This window comes from Carassius carassius, chromosome 48 (assembly GCF_963082965.1).
Source record: "Carassius carassius chromosome 48, fCarCar2.1, whole genome shotgun sequence".
NCBI lineage: Eukaryota > Metazoa > Chordata > Actinopteri > Cypriniformes > Cyprinidae > Carassius > Carassius carassius.
In genome coordinates this window covers 9,537,056-9,553,532 of record NC_081802.1, presented here as the reverse complement: position 1 = coordinate 9,553,532, position 16,477 = coordinate 9,537,056, and the positions used below count along the sequence as shown (strand labels likewise).

Below are 16,477 nucleotides of genomic sequence, written 5' to 3'. Positions count from 1 at the left end.
ATAAAAAGTTATATTTGTCACTAGGGGACAACCCTGTTACCACGATTTTGCACCGTACAGTTGAATACTGAACACTAGATGTTTGTAAAATAAATATCAGCATTACATTATCTTTCGAATAAACACCTTGTAGCACACTGGCTTTAAACAAACTTTGAAATGTCAACTCTGTTGCCTTTTTTCAAAAGTATAACAGCATAAGTAAGTGCCTCCTTGTTTGATAATTTATCTTAAAATATTTGTCAGTAGAGGTCGATCTTAAATAGTCAACCCTGTTACCATGATTTTGTACAGTAAACAGCTGATTACTGAACACTGAACATGTAATGTATCTTTCTTGCTAACACCATGTAAAAGTGTTAAGACCTTAGCTAAATGTTTTAATACATTTTAAAGTGTCAGAACAGCTTTGTAATAGGCATCTTTTTTATTATTTTTTATTTATAAAATCTTATTTTACAGTTTTTAACCAGAAAAAGCACAAATTTTTATTGTTTTCAAACATGAGCATCTGCAGCCAGGTATTGAGTCTCCACTTGTTTCACTCCATCAGCCCTACCTGAAATCACTGTATGGATGAATAATCCAGTTGCCAGCGGATTTGACTCGCTCCTGTTCCTTCTCCACTGCCTTTTGACTCCCAAACATACGCAGTGAGAATTTGTTGACCCCAGGCTGTAACATGGAGCTAAACTGCCTCTGCATGTAAGTTTGATTGTCCCTGGCTTCCGCATCATCTGCCGTGATCTGGCCATCCTCGGACTTGGGGAAGCTGACAGAATTGCCCGGCTGCTGCTGCTGGTTCGGGGTCGGTCCGTGGGCCGGTGGAGCACTAGAGAAGGAAACTCTGGAGTCCTTCTTGTCAGCGGGAGGAGGAGGAGCAGCGGCGGTCGGGGCAGGAGTGACCGAGCCGTCCATGCTGGAGGTGCTGGAGTGACATGCAGATGCTGGGAAACCTCCACCTGTCTGCTTCTCCTGCTTGGAGGGGGTTGAAGACAAGCTCTCGTCTCTTCGGCAGTCTCCGTTGATAACGCATCTTATTCTGGTGCCATCCTCGCAGTCAAACGCGCTCTTGTCTCTGGAAACATCTCCGTGGCAGAGGAGCGCGGTGGATTCCGTGCTGCGTCCACAGGAGACAGAGGCGAAGTCCTTTTTGTTGGAGATCCTGCTCGTCGCTGCCGTTGCTCCCCCTCCTGGCGTTACATTCTTCATCTTGGAAGAAGAGTCAAGGATATCGCCCCTGAGTGTCTCTTTGTGCTCTTCATCGCCGTCCTCCGCTTCGTCCATGACGGCGTTGCTTTGAGATGAATCCTGACGCAGCCAGATTGCGAAAGCGTAGACGTGGACAGTTGCTTACAGTCTTTACTCCGCGTCCCAGTCACCAGACAGAGACACCAGTCGCGTTGCTACGGCTGCACACGTTCACTCCCACCTGGTAGTGTGTACCTCTGTGCTCGTTTCATGAATGGAGTCAGGAATAAAACTGTGTCAAGGATAAATCAGTGGAAAATATGCCGACATGAGCTATATTATGAGAGTCTCGCTGTTAAATGTGCAAATGTATGTTAGTGGTGTGTAATAATAAATGATTCATTATTCAGATGCTAATCTCTAAACGATGATGATATGGTAAATAACAATAGCTGAAGTTATATAAAACAAGAAATCCAATTTGACATCCCCCCCCAAAAAAAAGTCTTGAAAAATGAGAGAACAAATTAATAAATGATTAATTGTCAAATTTTTTAACCATTAATTCTAAACGGTCTACTTTTCGAGGTCAAGTATCAGTTTGAACCCTGATCCGACCTGAAAAAAAGTGTAGGCTAATTAAAAAAAAAAAAAAAAACTAGTGAATTAACCATGTTGATTTATTTTATTTTTTTGAAAATTTAAAAAGAGACTGCTTCATTATATAAGGACTTCATATAACTTATATAAAACATTCTTCATATAAGTTTTTTCAAATCTTAAGGATTTTAATTATTTTATTTTGTAGCTTTACAGATCTGGACTACCAAAACACATTGCTCTTGATGTGAGAATCTTCCCTAAGATGTCACAGGCCTCCAATCGTTTAGAACAACTGTTAGCCAATATTTACGTGGGCAATTATGGGTAGTGGTGACACTATGGGTGACTATTTTGAAAGCTCATTCTGGAGTGTTTGTCACTTAGAGCCGCTCCCTTCAGATGAACCGAGTAAGTAAATGTCGCCCCCTTACGGTGGTACAAAGAACAGGCCAATATATACATCGTTATCTTGCTAAATATTTTCTTTGGATGAACACACACACAAGGACAAAGTTAAAATCAAATAACTTTATTTAGAGTGTGAAAATCATTACAGTTGATAGTGTATGAGATTTCCTCTTAAGCCAAGAACAAGGTCTTAAATGTTATGCATCTTTTAACTTTGAAATGACATGCATCCAGATACTATACAATGTATTAAAATGCAAGTATGACTGTCGATAGGACAGTCCCATTTAACCAAAAGCCTTCACGAAAACCCCACCATCACTGACATTACCTAAATATGTATAACCATGTCATTGTCCTTCATGTTAGAATTTGGGAAACAATTATAACGGATTCTGCGAACAGCAAATGACACACTGTACGAGCACTTGGTCGTTACAGGTTAGGCAGGAGGATTCCTAAAAGTCATCATTAGAAACTACATTAGCAACTTTAAAATTAGTTGTTTGAGATTATTAAACTAATTATTAGAAGTGGCATTCGTCCGTCCATGTGGAATAGTGCACTTTAAAATGTGCAGCGACAAAATGAGTACTGCACAAAAAAAAAGTTAATTTAAATTTCAATAATTAAAAATAGCATGTACAATAAAGTGGTTAAACATTATGGCTTACAGAAAGGAAGTCAAAGAGTCATAAAAACTTGATTCAGTGTTTTTGTATATACTGAACATGATTAAATCCTCATGCGGCTGAACAGTGATTCAATTATAATCGGTAGACATTTCGGAAAGCTGCGGTGCACACACTCATGAGGAACAGAGAGAGAAACCAAAAAAAAAAAAAAAAAAAAGTTCATCCCACATCAACATTCAATAAACACTTCTACAGCAATAGTGCAATCATGCATTTCCCCCTCCCCCCAAATTTAAAATAATCTGTTGATAGCACAATATGGATATGAAGAGTAAAAGGAGACCGATTAATCTCTCAAGACATTTACACTCAAGCAGAAGGTGAAGAACTTGCAGTGTGCACTATAATAGGCTTCTCAGTAACTCCATGCTCCACATTATCTTCAACAGTAGTCATCAAGACACCTGAAAGGAATGAAAAGTCAGCTGGATGTGATTTAGAAAAAAATTAAATCCTAATATTCCTAATATTACATTTATTAAATTATAACAAAAGCAGATGTATTATATAATTCTAAACTGCTTTCTTTCTTTTTTTTAAATAAGCTACAATACAATAAACTACAATAAATTGTATAGAATTATAAGATGTAATATTTATTTCTATTTGTTTAAAAAAATATTTAAATCAGTTCATTACAGTTTAAATGCATAAAACAATGTAATAGAATTCAAGAAACATTTTATTACAGTTTATAAAACAATTCATTTATGAAAGTCTACAATATAAAAGATGCATTGAAAACTAGTCATTAAAATTAAATATTAACTTATACATTTATGATTTTTAATACATATTAAGTGTATGAAAGATAATATAGAACATTGAGTTCTGTATATTATATTTTTACATTATATTAAACTAACAGCTCATATTTACAGAATAATATTTCACCTTGTCTCCTTCCTCAGTTGGAGTTCCTTTGCCGGACATTTTTGTCTTTGTGGTTGGTAGCGGCGTTGCTCTTCCTGAAAAACACAGCAGCACTTCAGCTCCATCTTTGATGTGCAGATGAATTCCCTGACCTAGAAGAACATCTAGTGCTACTGTCTAGACTTCAACATGGCCTTGATGTTTCTGCACAAATAACTTCTGAACTTCTACAATATCTCAGAACAAAGATTACAAAACACTTACAGTGGTGCAGATCCTGAGTCATCATCTACAGGAAGCAGGAAACAAACGAAGAAGAAAAAAACAGTTACACACTCATTTTAGATTTACAAGACTACTTGAACTGTTACAGTAGTTTGTCTAAAGTCTAGTTTGACAGCCTAAAGACAGCGAGAACCCCAAGTTTAAAAACAGAGCACTTAAAGAGTAATGCAATCTGGGGACTTCAGTTAGTAATTCAGTTATTTCTACAGTTAAATCTGTTCACATCAAAACTGCTCTCAATCTTTTCACAGCACTACTTATAATGATTTGTGCAGAATGATTCAATGCATTTACATTAACCATGCAGTCTGGTGTTGGATTGAAATGATATGTTTAGTGGTTTTCAACCCAAGAACAAACGTTTCCAATCAAATCATTCGTTTGTAGCACAACCTCACCTACATATGTAGTAGAGAAAAATATTGTTCCTTTTCTGCATTGATCATGGTGACGGCTCTCAAACAGCACTGTATCACATTTGTAAACTCCTGCACTGGACTTCTGAAGTCAGAATATCACCCAGAAACCTTCCTATTTAAAAAGAAACCACTGAAATATTTCCTGCCTCTGGCACATATGTAGAGTCTATGGATATGGGAATGGCTGTATGGAAATAAAAATGACACCTAACACAGCCTTTATGAACTGGTGAAAAATAAAATGGACAAATGCATTTGGAAAATTCCTACAACATTAATCAATACAAAATAAATGTGTAATTACCAAATGTTATTAAATGTCTGTGTAAAAGAAATGGTCTAATATTATTATATACAGATTTAGATGTAAAATAATTTTGTAATTTTGAAGATTTATAAATGATTTATGAAGACTTATGAAATCACTATAATTTTTTTAAATTATTATTATACAATGATTTAAAAGTAAATCAGTTTTATAATACATACATTTTAGGAAAAAAATATATTTTTGAGTATTCAAGTATTATGAAATAGCCTGGCTGCTGGCAAGGTTGTGCTTCAGACAGACACAATCAGGAAGATGCGAGTTGACACCCAACAAACATATACTTTTCAAAAAAGTTAAATCAGAGCTTTAATGACACTTTCAGCTTTTGTGCAGAGACCATGTCCAAACACATTCAGGATGATAAATAAAAACAATTTTTTATTTGATTGTATTGATTACAAATCGGAAAAACCAATAAAGTTGCTTTTCTTGAACCAGTCTTACAAATCTGGTTCGATTCATCTTCTTAAAAAAAACTGCCAGTGAAAGAGGTGTACTTTTCAGCCTATCAGGGAGAGCATTCAGACTCCCAAAACCACTCATTTAAGCAAACCCACTTCAGTCTGACATGCAGTTTTGATCACTTACCACAATGTAATAAGCAGCAGTGAACAGAGAAATAAACAAAGTAAATAATAAATACAGACTCCGCTAAGGCACAGCCACACACTTCAACCAAATAAAAGAAACAAAATCAAACTGAAATAAGATCTTGAATCATTACGAATTTATAAACAAAAATGTTAAATTACATCAACTGATCATTTATACATTCATAAACATGGAAAATGAAATATTACGATGGAAACAACTAGCATCACATACCATCATTGATCTCGTCTGGCTTTCTCCTCTTCTCGTAGATGAAAATGATGGTGATGAGGATAATGACCTCAGCGACAATGCCGAGGAATGGCCAAAGGGCAGCCAGCTGGCTACGCACATGCAGCTGAATCTTATCGCTGGTTGATCCCATTTCATTGATGCCTTGGCACTGGTATATGCCCATGTCCTCGTTGATGTCCAGATCATTCACATACAGCATGGTCTTGTTGGGGGTGTTCTTTATCTCATACTTGTTTTCACCAGTGTTATTGACAATGGGCATCTGTGTGTTGAGGATGCAAAATGGTCAAGCTATTATAATTAGGGGTGTTACTAATAAGCTGTAATAATCAAAGAATTTCTTTGGTAATAAATATAGACCAATGTGAACAATAGACTTTAAAATGACTTGTGTATATAATACCAAAACATATAATACCAATGAGGCAATAAGAATTGGTTCAAATAAAATATGAAATAATGCTTTAATTGAAAATAAGGTAAACGGTGTATTATATCAAATGCCACCAATGGTAACACTCCACTCATGAAAATTACAAACTTTTGTGTGGATCAGCATTTACTGTGAATGGAGCCACTCTGAGATGCACGTAGTAGGGTAGTAGTAGTGAAGGAGGAGGATAAGTGAGGTCTGGAGCTTGGCCGTCCGCAACTCTCGGTGCCCTCCTGGGACCCAGAGATAAGGGAAACTGCTCTTTTGTCGAGTATTTGGGTACCATCGGCCGTAAGGCCAACGGCGTGAAAAAAAAATTAAACAAAATATTCTCCACCCGGCCCTCCTCCGGGGGAGGGAGTGTTGCATTCACCACCTCCCGAAGAGCAGATCCCTCCATCTCTGGGTCGCCTGTCTCAGGGCCGCTTGCTCTTTCGTTTACCACCCACACCCGGCTCCACGGTGCTGCTTTGCTGGAGGCGGATGCAGCGCGGGAGCGGGGGCAGACGCAGGGGGCCATCCTCGGCGACGAGCACTGTGGCCGGCAGACGTTAGGAGGCAGCAGTTTCCCGCAGGTGCAGGAAGTGTTGTATCACCTCAGTCTGCTGGGCAAAGCTCTCGACCACGTTGCCGAAGAGGCCGGTCTGGGACACAGGGACATTGAGGAACCGGACCTTGTCGGTGTCCCACATGTCTGCCAGACACAGCCAGAGATGGCGCTCCTGGACCACAAGCGTGGACATCGCATGACCCATGGAACTCGTGGTGACCTTTGTCGCACGGAGCGCGAAGTCAATGACGGGTTGGAGTTCCTTTAGAACTTCAGGGTCGTGACCACCCTCGTGCAGGTCCTTCAGTGCCTTAGCCTGGTGCACCTGCAGTAACGCCATGGCGTGTTAGGCAGAAGCAGCTTCCCCGCAAGCCGCATAGGCACTGCCAGTCAGACCAGACGAGTGCCTACAGGTCCGGGAAGGAAGCACCGGGTCTCCACGCCAGGATCAGGCGGACTTATGACACAATTGCATCGCTACAGTCCGCTCCACAGATGGGATTCCCGAATACCCGTAGACACAATTGAGGTAAGCAGAACGATACTGTCACTCGGCTTCGAAGCGAAAAGCTGGTATGCATTGCACCTGCTGCCCTCTTATTATAATTAATGCAATAATTGCATGCCAGTGTGCACTTGCTCATTTAGTTTACACTCAAAGTAGATTGGTCCATCGAAGCGATATCCATTTTGCGTTGGTCACTGACGTGGCATCGAAAGTGACCGACTGAAAGGGAACTTGAATATTGTAGCAATTCTATTAATACAACTACTATAATAATAATAATAATAATAATTAGTAGTAGTAGTAGTAGTAGTAGTAGTAGTAGTAGTAGTAGTAACAACAACAACATCTTGACCATATTTTTGTTATAATTCTATTAAGTGCCAAAGTGTCATTTAACACACCTTTGCAACCTTGTCCAATTTTCAAAATTGCACGGCCAGGTACCGGTCTCATGTTATAACAAGCACAACAGTTTAGTAAAGCCTTTATTTACCTTATCTTCATCATCATCATCTTTGAGCTTGAACCAACTCCAGTCAGTAGGATCGGGGTATCCATGGCTCACACATGTCAGGACAGCCTTGTCTTTCTCATTAGCATTTTCAGAGTGTTTGTAGGCCACTGCATGTGGGACAGCTAACAAGAAAGAGTTTAGATATGGGTTATAAGCACAAAAATACTCAATATAATGCGTCATGGATACAGATGCAGTAATGCATTACAGTCAAACTTTCTTACCTTTAACTTTAATGGTTGCATTTTCCTGAGGTTCTGTTAGGAAGACACATGCATATAGTCCAGCAGAGTGGTAATCAACCTTTTTAATTCTGCCAAGGAAAGAAAAGAAAGCAATGAGACTCAAAAAAAAAAATATAATAATAATAATAATAATAATATAATGGTGTCATAGCAATAAAGGCAGAGGGGAGGACAAGTATAGCAAATATGAAGTATATAAGTAAACAGCTTTTCCAGTCCACTGCTCAGGCATCCCCAAGGATATTTATCCAATCCAACAGTTCTAATGGGAATTAGAGTAAGTTAGTGCCCTATGGACTCATTGATGGACCCTATGGTTTTATTATTTCCTAAATTCAGTTTTATTTTTTAATAAAAATACAATTACAATTATATTAATCAAGAAGCATTTTACATTTTCACATCAATTTATTTATTGTTTAGGGCCCTGTGAAATGTTTTATTTTTTCTTATCATATTTTTGGTACCAAATTCTAAGCATGTCTAATTATTTAAATGCATAAAACAACTTAATTCTTTTTTTTTCTTAAAGTAGCCTTATGATTTTTTCCCCATCAGAAATGGTGTTGTGTATTTAAATTTTTCTGGTTATCAATTGAAGGCATCTATTAATTATTGAACATTAAGCAAACTTTATTTTTGGCAACCAAATGGGATTTACTATTAAAATTAAAAACCTGAAGAAGAAATGTTGTGATTAATCATTAAAAAATAATGTACGTTTTATTTTAGTAGTAGGCTATGTACATTTTACAAAAAAATTAATTCAAATCAATAACGGACTTTTTTGTTGATGGGTTACCATGAATACCTTTACAGTTCTGCATGTAAATGATGCTAGTTTAACTCCAAGAAAATGGTCAAATGCTCATGACGTGACTCTCAGTGCAGTTCTGGAGATGTTGTACATGCGTTTACGTCCTTATTTATGGAAAGACCACAAACGCTGAAAAAACGGCAAGCTTCGCGCATGCTTTGTTATGTGTGTAGTAAACATGAATGGTTTCATTTACAGAGACACGCAGAACGTGCAGGATTCATATTTGAATCGAATTTTGCAGTTTCATATTTACAGATACTAGTCTATATCATGATTTAAGTGTAATGACCTACTTTTTATTAATTAATTTAAAATTGGACAAATTCGGTGACATTCCACGTTAAACTGTGAATAACATTATTTTATGACTGGATTCCGCGATTCCATCCATGTTTTCTGCATCACAAAAATCATAAGGCCCTAGGTAAGTGAATGTGGAGAGCTGGAGGCTCTTAAATCACACCACTGCTGCGAACAACCACATTGCGCAAACTGAGATGCTGCACTATACTTGATTGACCTGGATGGATGGGTAAACACTAAAACTGGAAAAAGTATTACTACTGAAATTAGAGCCCTACATTTTGCCCTTCTTTAGCCATATAATAATTTACAAAAGGTTGAAGAACATACTCATGTTTAATGTAACGGTCAACACTACTTGATTCGGACTGGTCAATAATCTTGCCATTAAAGGTCCAATAGTGGCCTTTGACGAAAGAAGAATTGTTGTTAAGATTGCAGCTGAGAGTTACAGAGGTCATGTTCTTGTCCACCACCTCTGGATTGGTCGTGATGGCTGGATCTGTCGAAACACAAAAGTAGCAAAAGTTACACAAGCATCAACTTTCATAACACTGACTCTGACACTGGCTCACTGCTGATAATGACTCTACCAATCTCTGTATTTGGTGTGGCACTACAAAAAAAAAATGAAATTTTTGGACAACAAAACAGATTGCTGTCCCGATGTTCATCATAATGTGTGCCGAAAGGCACATTGAGCTCTATAAAAGGAGAAGTAAAGGTACACATGGGCTGTAAGCTACTGGGAAGCATTAAGTGAGCAGTTTATAATGAAAACGAATGGGAATAGGGAACAAAATTCAACCAACCAGCAACTGGTTTGGAGACTATTACTTTATGAAAACCTGATGTGGAAAATAAGTACTTAAGTACTGCTCCAAGACCCTCAGAAGGGTTAAGCCACACCTCTAAAGAGCTTTTTAGATGTTTACTGAAAGCCAGCCACTTTAATGAGAACTTTTTCAGAAATGCATGCCAATTAGTGCATTTAACCCCTTCTTACCGACAGTAACATTAACCGATCAATGTAATTTCTTTAAAAGGTTCAACTTCAAAGCTCTAGGCAATGATATGCTCAGAAGGCATTAGACTACTATGAAAGAACTGATGGTGCTAAAGCTGTCATGAGAAGTCATGTGACCTGGTCTCTGGTTGAATGAAAACAAAATGGAAGGTGGAGGGCAAGGCAATGGTGAATCTGAATCTAAAGGACTTCGTCCTCTACAATAGTGGAGACGCTGGGTTTCCACAACATAACTCACTTTCAAACACTATAACTTTTGCATGTGAGTGAATCCACTTTACTTTGGGTGGGGTCCTGAGGTCATTGCGATCAGGGTCGTTTGACACACGGCACTCATAAACACCTGTGTCGTTGAGTGTTAGTCTGCTGAAGATGAGCATGCTGGTGGCGTGGTTGATATAGGTGGAATTGATGTGTACGCAATCCTTGAGTGCCTGTTTCATTTCGTTTTTCACCCTCAATGAACCACTACTGAACTTCAGGGATGGAGTTCCCTATGACCTCACAATTCAGCTCGGCACCGTCTTCTGTGAGTTTCATCTGAGACAAGGGTGATTTTATGAAGCCCGCTGAACATTTGATGGGTCGATTTGGATTAGGGTGGACAGCTCATTGAGATATGAATAATGATTAGCAGACAGGCAGGCAAAAAAGAAAAGAAACAGTAGAGGAGAAAAGAGAAAGAGAGAAATGTTAGAATGGAAAAAGGCAGCATACACCAAGAAACAAGATGGATTTTGAGCATCATGACGCAAGACTTCAACACTTCAAGATACCAAAACCCAACTGAAGTACATTAATTAGAAGCAAGCATTAAAACCAATAAGACGAGTTGAAGCAAGCATTAAAACCAAAGCTTAGCAAATCAAGAAAAGCAATGAAAAATTATATTTTAATTATATTAACTTTAAATAAAGGGATTACTGTGACGGTGCTGACTGTTGAGGCTTAAATTAATAGTTCACCCAAAAAAAAAAAAAAAAAAAAAAGTCAATTTACTCACCATTGTGTTATTTCAAATCTGTATTTTTTTTCTTCTTCAGTAGAACACAAGATATTTTGACTACCATATTTTTCAGACTAAAAGTCGCACCTGAGTATCAGTCGCATCAGTCCAAAAATACGTCATGATGAGGAAAAAAAACATAAGTCGCACTGGACTATAAGGCACATTTATTTAGAACCAAGAACCAAGAGAAAACATTACACTGAAGACATTGAGCACCCTCTCGCGGCTGGAGACAGTAATGTTTTCTCTTGGTTCATTTCTCTCGGTTCAAGTCAAATTAATTTTGATAAGTAAGTCGCACCTCACTATAAGTCGCAGGACCAGCCAAACTATGAAAAAAAAGTGCGACTTATAGTCCGGAGAATGCGGTAATTTTAATGTATTACTTCCCTCTGAATTTTAATATGGATAAAAATAATATAAAACATACGAGACATTTCAAAATATCATTTTTAATTTCCACAGAAGAAAAGTACAGGTTTTTTTTTTCAGCAAACTAAAACTTTAAAACTTGTCATATGATTATGAATAAACAACTGACATGAACAGAGCAAATGACACAAATGAACCTAAAAACAACTCTTAAACCATTTTGAAGCCATTCATGCAGACTTTAAGAATGTACTCCAGAGAAAAACAAGGTTGTACCATGCTAATCCCCCATGGAGAACTTCATCTAAATTCTTCTGATCACCTTAGAACAATAAACACTCTGAACAACATAGAAGTACGTGCATAGCAGCTTAAATAACCCTTCACATCAATGGCAAGAAAGCTTTGAGATCAGCCCCAGACCTGTTGTTGCTTCCTGTGTTGTAGCACATGCTTTCATTGTGTTTGGTTTTGAAACAAGAGTAAGGTACTGTTCCCTTTTAAGCCCCTTTCACACTGCACGTTGGACCTGGAAAATTGCCAGATCACCTATGTGAAAGCAAACACGTCCTGGGATTAGGGCTGGGCGATATATCTAACTATATGATCATGCGCACCTAGTCAGTAAATCTGGTTCCATGATTACCGCTAAATCGGCATCACCTGCTTTCAAATGGAGCGGCCTTTAATAGCCAGAGCCGTAGATCACTGATAAGCTATGCAAATGAACGCGATATTGCATAGCTTGTCAATGATCTCTGGCTCTGTCTATTAAATGCCTCTCCATTTAAAAGCAGGTGACGGGACCTAGTAACATTGCCAAGTTCTGGAACGAGCAATATGTGAACAAAAGCCAGAAAAAATGCCGGGTTGTAGTAATGATGCACGTTATCGAGCAACTCTTTTACCAGGTTTTTGAAGGCAGATCAATGTTCATGAAAAAATTTGCAAACTAATGAAGCAGAGATCAGTTAGTTCCTCTATCCGTGCTGAAGCTGAGATCGTTCGCCAGTTTAAGGGAATGTTAACGTGCCTAGCGTCTTCGACTCGTAAATTATACATCACATCCTGATGTCATGTGTCTTTACGGGACCTTTACATGTTGTGTGTGAACCCACGCACATATTCCGGGTAATCACTGGCAGTGTGAAAGGGGCAAAAATCTAGTGACCCAGGAACAATTGCCGGAACACATTAACCGTGTATTTTCCAGAATCGCAGTGTGAAAGGGACTTAAACCTGCAGCAGAGTGAGGAGTGATTTAGTGAGTTATCTAGGGATGGGGTAAAAAGGGTAGATGTCCACAGTCCACATTACAGTCAGAGTAATGAACCTCCACACATGCCTTAAGCCTGAAATAACATGTGCCATTTGAAAGCAGAGCAGGCTTCATTTATTTCAATATCATGAAAGGTCACCTCCAATGTTCAAAGTGTACCAAAATTCTAAACTACTCATATAAACAAGGTATAAAAGGAATTTAAGAATATATTTGTATATATTTGTATGTATATATATATATATATATATATATATATATATATATATATATATATATATATATATATATATATGTGTTTAGATTTAGTGTTACCGTAAGGTAGATTTTTACCCAATATTTCAAGCCTAAATTGTAAATAACTCCAAAAAAGGAGAACAGTAAAGTACAAAAAGTATCACTCGGTACAAAGTCTGACACGTTTAAATTTAACTTAACCTTCACCTTCTAACAAGCTGACATGTAGATTAACTGGCAGAAGAAATAATGACCTACGGTCGACTGTTTTAACATTACAGTTTCTTGGCTCAAGCTGATGATTGAATGCTGATGAATGTGGAATACCATTTCCTATAAAAGGCATTAAACTGCATTGCAAATTATAACTGTTTAACCACAAGGCTTTTAAGATTGCTAATCCTAAATGTACATGATACATTAAGCTAGATAAAACATTGTCTAACATGTTCAATTTAGACATTGTTTGCCTAGATTCAACTTGATCACTCACCAAAATATGAACTGGAAGGAATGTCACAAATATTAAAATATAAGTTTTAGCCATAGTTTGGTTGGCCTTTGTTTTTTTTTTTTTAATTTCTTTTTTTTTTCATGATTTAACAAAACTTTAATTTCATATCGATTTAGGGTCTCTGTACTTTTGCATCAATTTTTTTTTTTTAATGTTTTTATTTTTTTAAATGCTGTTATGGTTCAAACACTGATGAATAGAGCAAGCAGACACAAACTAATTTTTCCATTATACCAAATTAATAATTTCATAAAATCAAATTATATAAAGCTTGCTTTGTATAAAAATGCAAAATTTCTAGCTTTTTTTAGCTCCTCTAACAGACGCTATAAGCACCCTCTCACGCTACTAACATGACTACTGGTAAAACTACTGCTTTATGAAAACCTTTGGCTTTGATATATTTATGATCTTGATTGCAATACCCTTTTCATATTTCTTTGCATTTCGTTGTATCCAGGGCAGGAGTGCTAGAGGGAACCAAACGAATGCAAGAGCACTTCAGTCAAAGTTTTAGAAATAAGGTATTGGGTAAACATTTTCCAAACGCTCCAGTGTGTCTCTGTGTTTGAACTCTGGAGAGCTTCAAAGGTTTCTATTTTCAACAAATTTTTGTTGCATTGATCAATGTAGCCAATCACCAACATTTTTTGTTGATTTCGTAAAGGAATTGGCCAAGCGTTTAAGTTAGGATGCAATCACTGCTCAAAGTCACCGTTTTGTTTAGTTCTGCATGCTCGGGAGTCTCTCATTATAACAAAGTGTAACATGTAAATAAGAGACTTGGAATTTGATTAAGTTTTGTTTTTCATGATACTAAGAGGACCAGTGAACGCTTACATGCAAAGTTTCAAGAGTGAGATCCACATAAAAACGTGGCACTTTTATGCAGATGTCACCATCACTGCAATCATAGTGATAACCATAACAATGGACAGTGCAAAAAATAAATAAATAAAATTAGATATAGGCTACATGGAGGCTAGAGCACCCTCACTAATTTCAGGAGTTTTGAACCAGGCCTGCCTGTATCTGGATAAGTAGGAGAACCAGAACCACAAACAAAACATTCTACTCACGCCTATTCACCTGTAAAAAAAAAAAAAAAAAAAAAAACCCTGCTAATCTAACCCAATTTAATGAGCAAAGCACAACTGAGCTGAGCTGAAGATTGCGTATGGGGAAACTCATGGGGAAAATCTGATTTTAATTCTGATCTGAATTAAACTGTTTCCGCTGTATGGCTATGCAGCCTGACATTCTGCCATTGCATTAGGTAATATTTGACAATTCAAGATCAGCATGAGCATCAGGATGTAGTTTTGAGGAAGTACCAATGCTTACGTGCAGAAAAAGCACCTCATAGGTTGTTGAGCACTATTTCTAACTTCGAGAATGAAACTGATTAGTTTCAGATTTACCGAACCTTCCATTCACCATCTGCTGCTATGGGACTAAATTGATTATGATAAAACAAAACTTCATTTCATTACTCTGACATTAATCATGAAAACCAACTGATTTATCTAAAAGGGTGGTAAGCATATTTAATATATTTAAATACATATTTTGCAGTACATGATTGACATTTCCAACTCAAAAATCCACGTGGTGCGTTTTGTGTTTGTTCTAAGTTACTTTGCCTTTAACAACGTGACAATCAATTATGTAGATAACATCCATTTCTAACCCCTTTTTAGAGTAATACTAAATAAACTCTTATTTTTCATATAAATACTTCTTATGTGTTGTTATTTAAGAAGACTTAAAGAGCTTTAACGAGTACAAAAAAAACTCTTAATGTATGCACGTGAGTTGTTTCCCAGTGGGCTCACGCGCGACAGTGTGCTGACGATTTAAACAGCCTTCAGACATTTCAAATAATTTCAAACCTTCATTCTCAATGTATTTTACTCAATTGGACGGTAAAAACAGTGTAAATATAAAGACGAACTGTCTTGTGTGTCAACATACGGTTCGTGAGCTAATGAGCAACAGAAAAACGAGACACTTACCTTTCAGAGCTTCGGCATGGAACCAGCCGATAAAAACGGCGAGAATTACCTCAAACAGCTTCCTTCTCATGATTAAATGTTTTTAAATACGTAATAATATAAATATCGGTGCTGTTTCCAGAGGCTAAGGCGGTATGGAGCAAAGCACTAGATGAAGCCTTATCGTCCTTTACTTGTTCCGAGCGCACTCGAGAACGCGCACGTATACAGGCCAGAGGACCTGCGTCATCACGTCCGGTCCTCAACGTCATGGCCCTCTATGTTTATGTTCATTCATTCATTCATTCATTTTCCAGTTTTACACACAGAATCCGACTTCATTCACTTTAGTTGTGTTGAAATGGCACTAATGATAGCTCTAAACATTATTTTCCACATATAAAGTCTTACGAGTTTGAAGCAACATTAGGGTGAAAATTGATGGCAGAATTGTATTTTTATTTTTTATTCCTTAATATAGCCATATGACAATGACTATTGTTTCTAAAGTTTGTAAATCCACCTCAGCAGACAATGCTCTCCCCAATGAGTTTGAATCCATCCTCATCAAAGAGATTTAAACTGGGCTCATTGTTTTCTTGTTCCACTGATCATAAAGGGAATGTTCCTTCCTTGGAAAAATATACATGTTCCCTCTGTCTGAAGATATTTATGGTTGGAACTCAACTCATTAGAAAAACAATTAGTCAAGGCAAGTTTATTTATATAGCATATTTCATACACGGAATGGTAATTCAAAGGCGTTTACATAAAATAAAATAAAATAATCATAATAAAATAAAGCAAGGCATTTAAAAACTTTGAAAATGATTTAAAAATTGATTTTAAATGAATTTAAGACAATCGTTGCATTCATTTTGTGTCTAATAAAATATAGTGCAATTCATAAAATACAGTGTAAACAGTTTGGACATCGCACAGCGCTCGTTCAAAAAATGCACAGCTAAACAGATGAGTTTTGAGTCTAGATTTAAAAGTGGCTAATGTTTTAGCACATCTG

At 37.2% G+C, this 16,477-nt stretch overlaps 2 protein-coding genes across 2 annotated transcripts in view; both read right to left on the bottom strand.

Moving 5' to 3' along the window:
- LOC132131610 (potassium/sodium hyperpolarization-activated cyclic nucleotide-gated channel 2-like) overlaps nucleotides 1-1,626 on the bottom strand; it is a 28,307-nt gene extending 26,681 nt beyond the window's left edge. Inside the window, exon 1 of the mRNA XM_059543673.1 lies at nucleotides 560-1,626. Within this exon, the coding sequence (XP_059399656.1) occupies nucleotides 560-1,287 (728 nt within the window). The 5' untranslated portion in view covers nucleotides 1,288-1,626. The remainder of the gene's footprint in view (nucleotides 1-559) is intronic.
- A 1,447-nt stretch (nucleotides 1,627-3,073) lies between these two features.
- LOC132131210 (basigin-like) lies at nucleotides 3,074-15,718 on the bottom strand. The gene is made up of 8 exons (XM_059543218.1): nucleotides 15,478-15,718; nucleotides 9,355-9,526; nucleotides 7,881-7,969; nucleotides 7,636-7,778; nucleotides 5,631-5,913; nucleotides 4,035-4,059; nucleotides 3,792-3,865; nucleotides 3,074-3,301 (listed from the first exon to the last, which is right to left on the bottom strand). Exons 1-7 carry the CDS (start codon nucleotides 15,545-15,547, stop codon nucleotides 3,805-3,807), a joined length of 843 nt encoding a protein of 280 aa, XP_059399201.1. The 5' UTR covers nucleotides 15,548-15,718; the 3' UTR covers nucleotides 3,074-3,301; nucleotides 3,792-3,804.
- Between the last annotated feature and the right edge of the window lie 759 nt (nucleotides 15,719-16,477).

Coding starts and splice junctions, on each gene's coding strand:
- LOC132131210 (XM_059543218.1), bottom strand. CDS start 15,547: ATGAGAAGGAAGCTGTTTGAGGTAATTCTCGCCGTTTTTATCGGCTGG. Junction 7,970..9,354: donor GACCGTTACATTAAACATGA/GTATGTTCTTCA, acceptor TTTCCTTGGCAG/AATTAAAAAGGTTGATTACC. Junction 4,060..5,630: donor GCCAGACGAGATCAATGATG/GTATGTGATGCT, acceptor TGCTTCCTGTAG/ATGATGACTCAGGATCTGCA.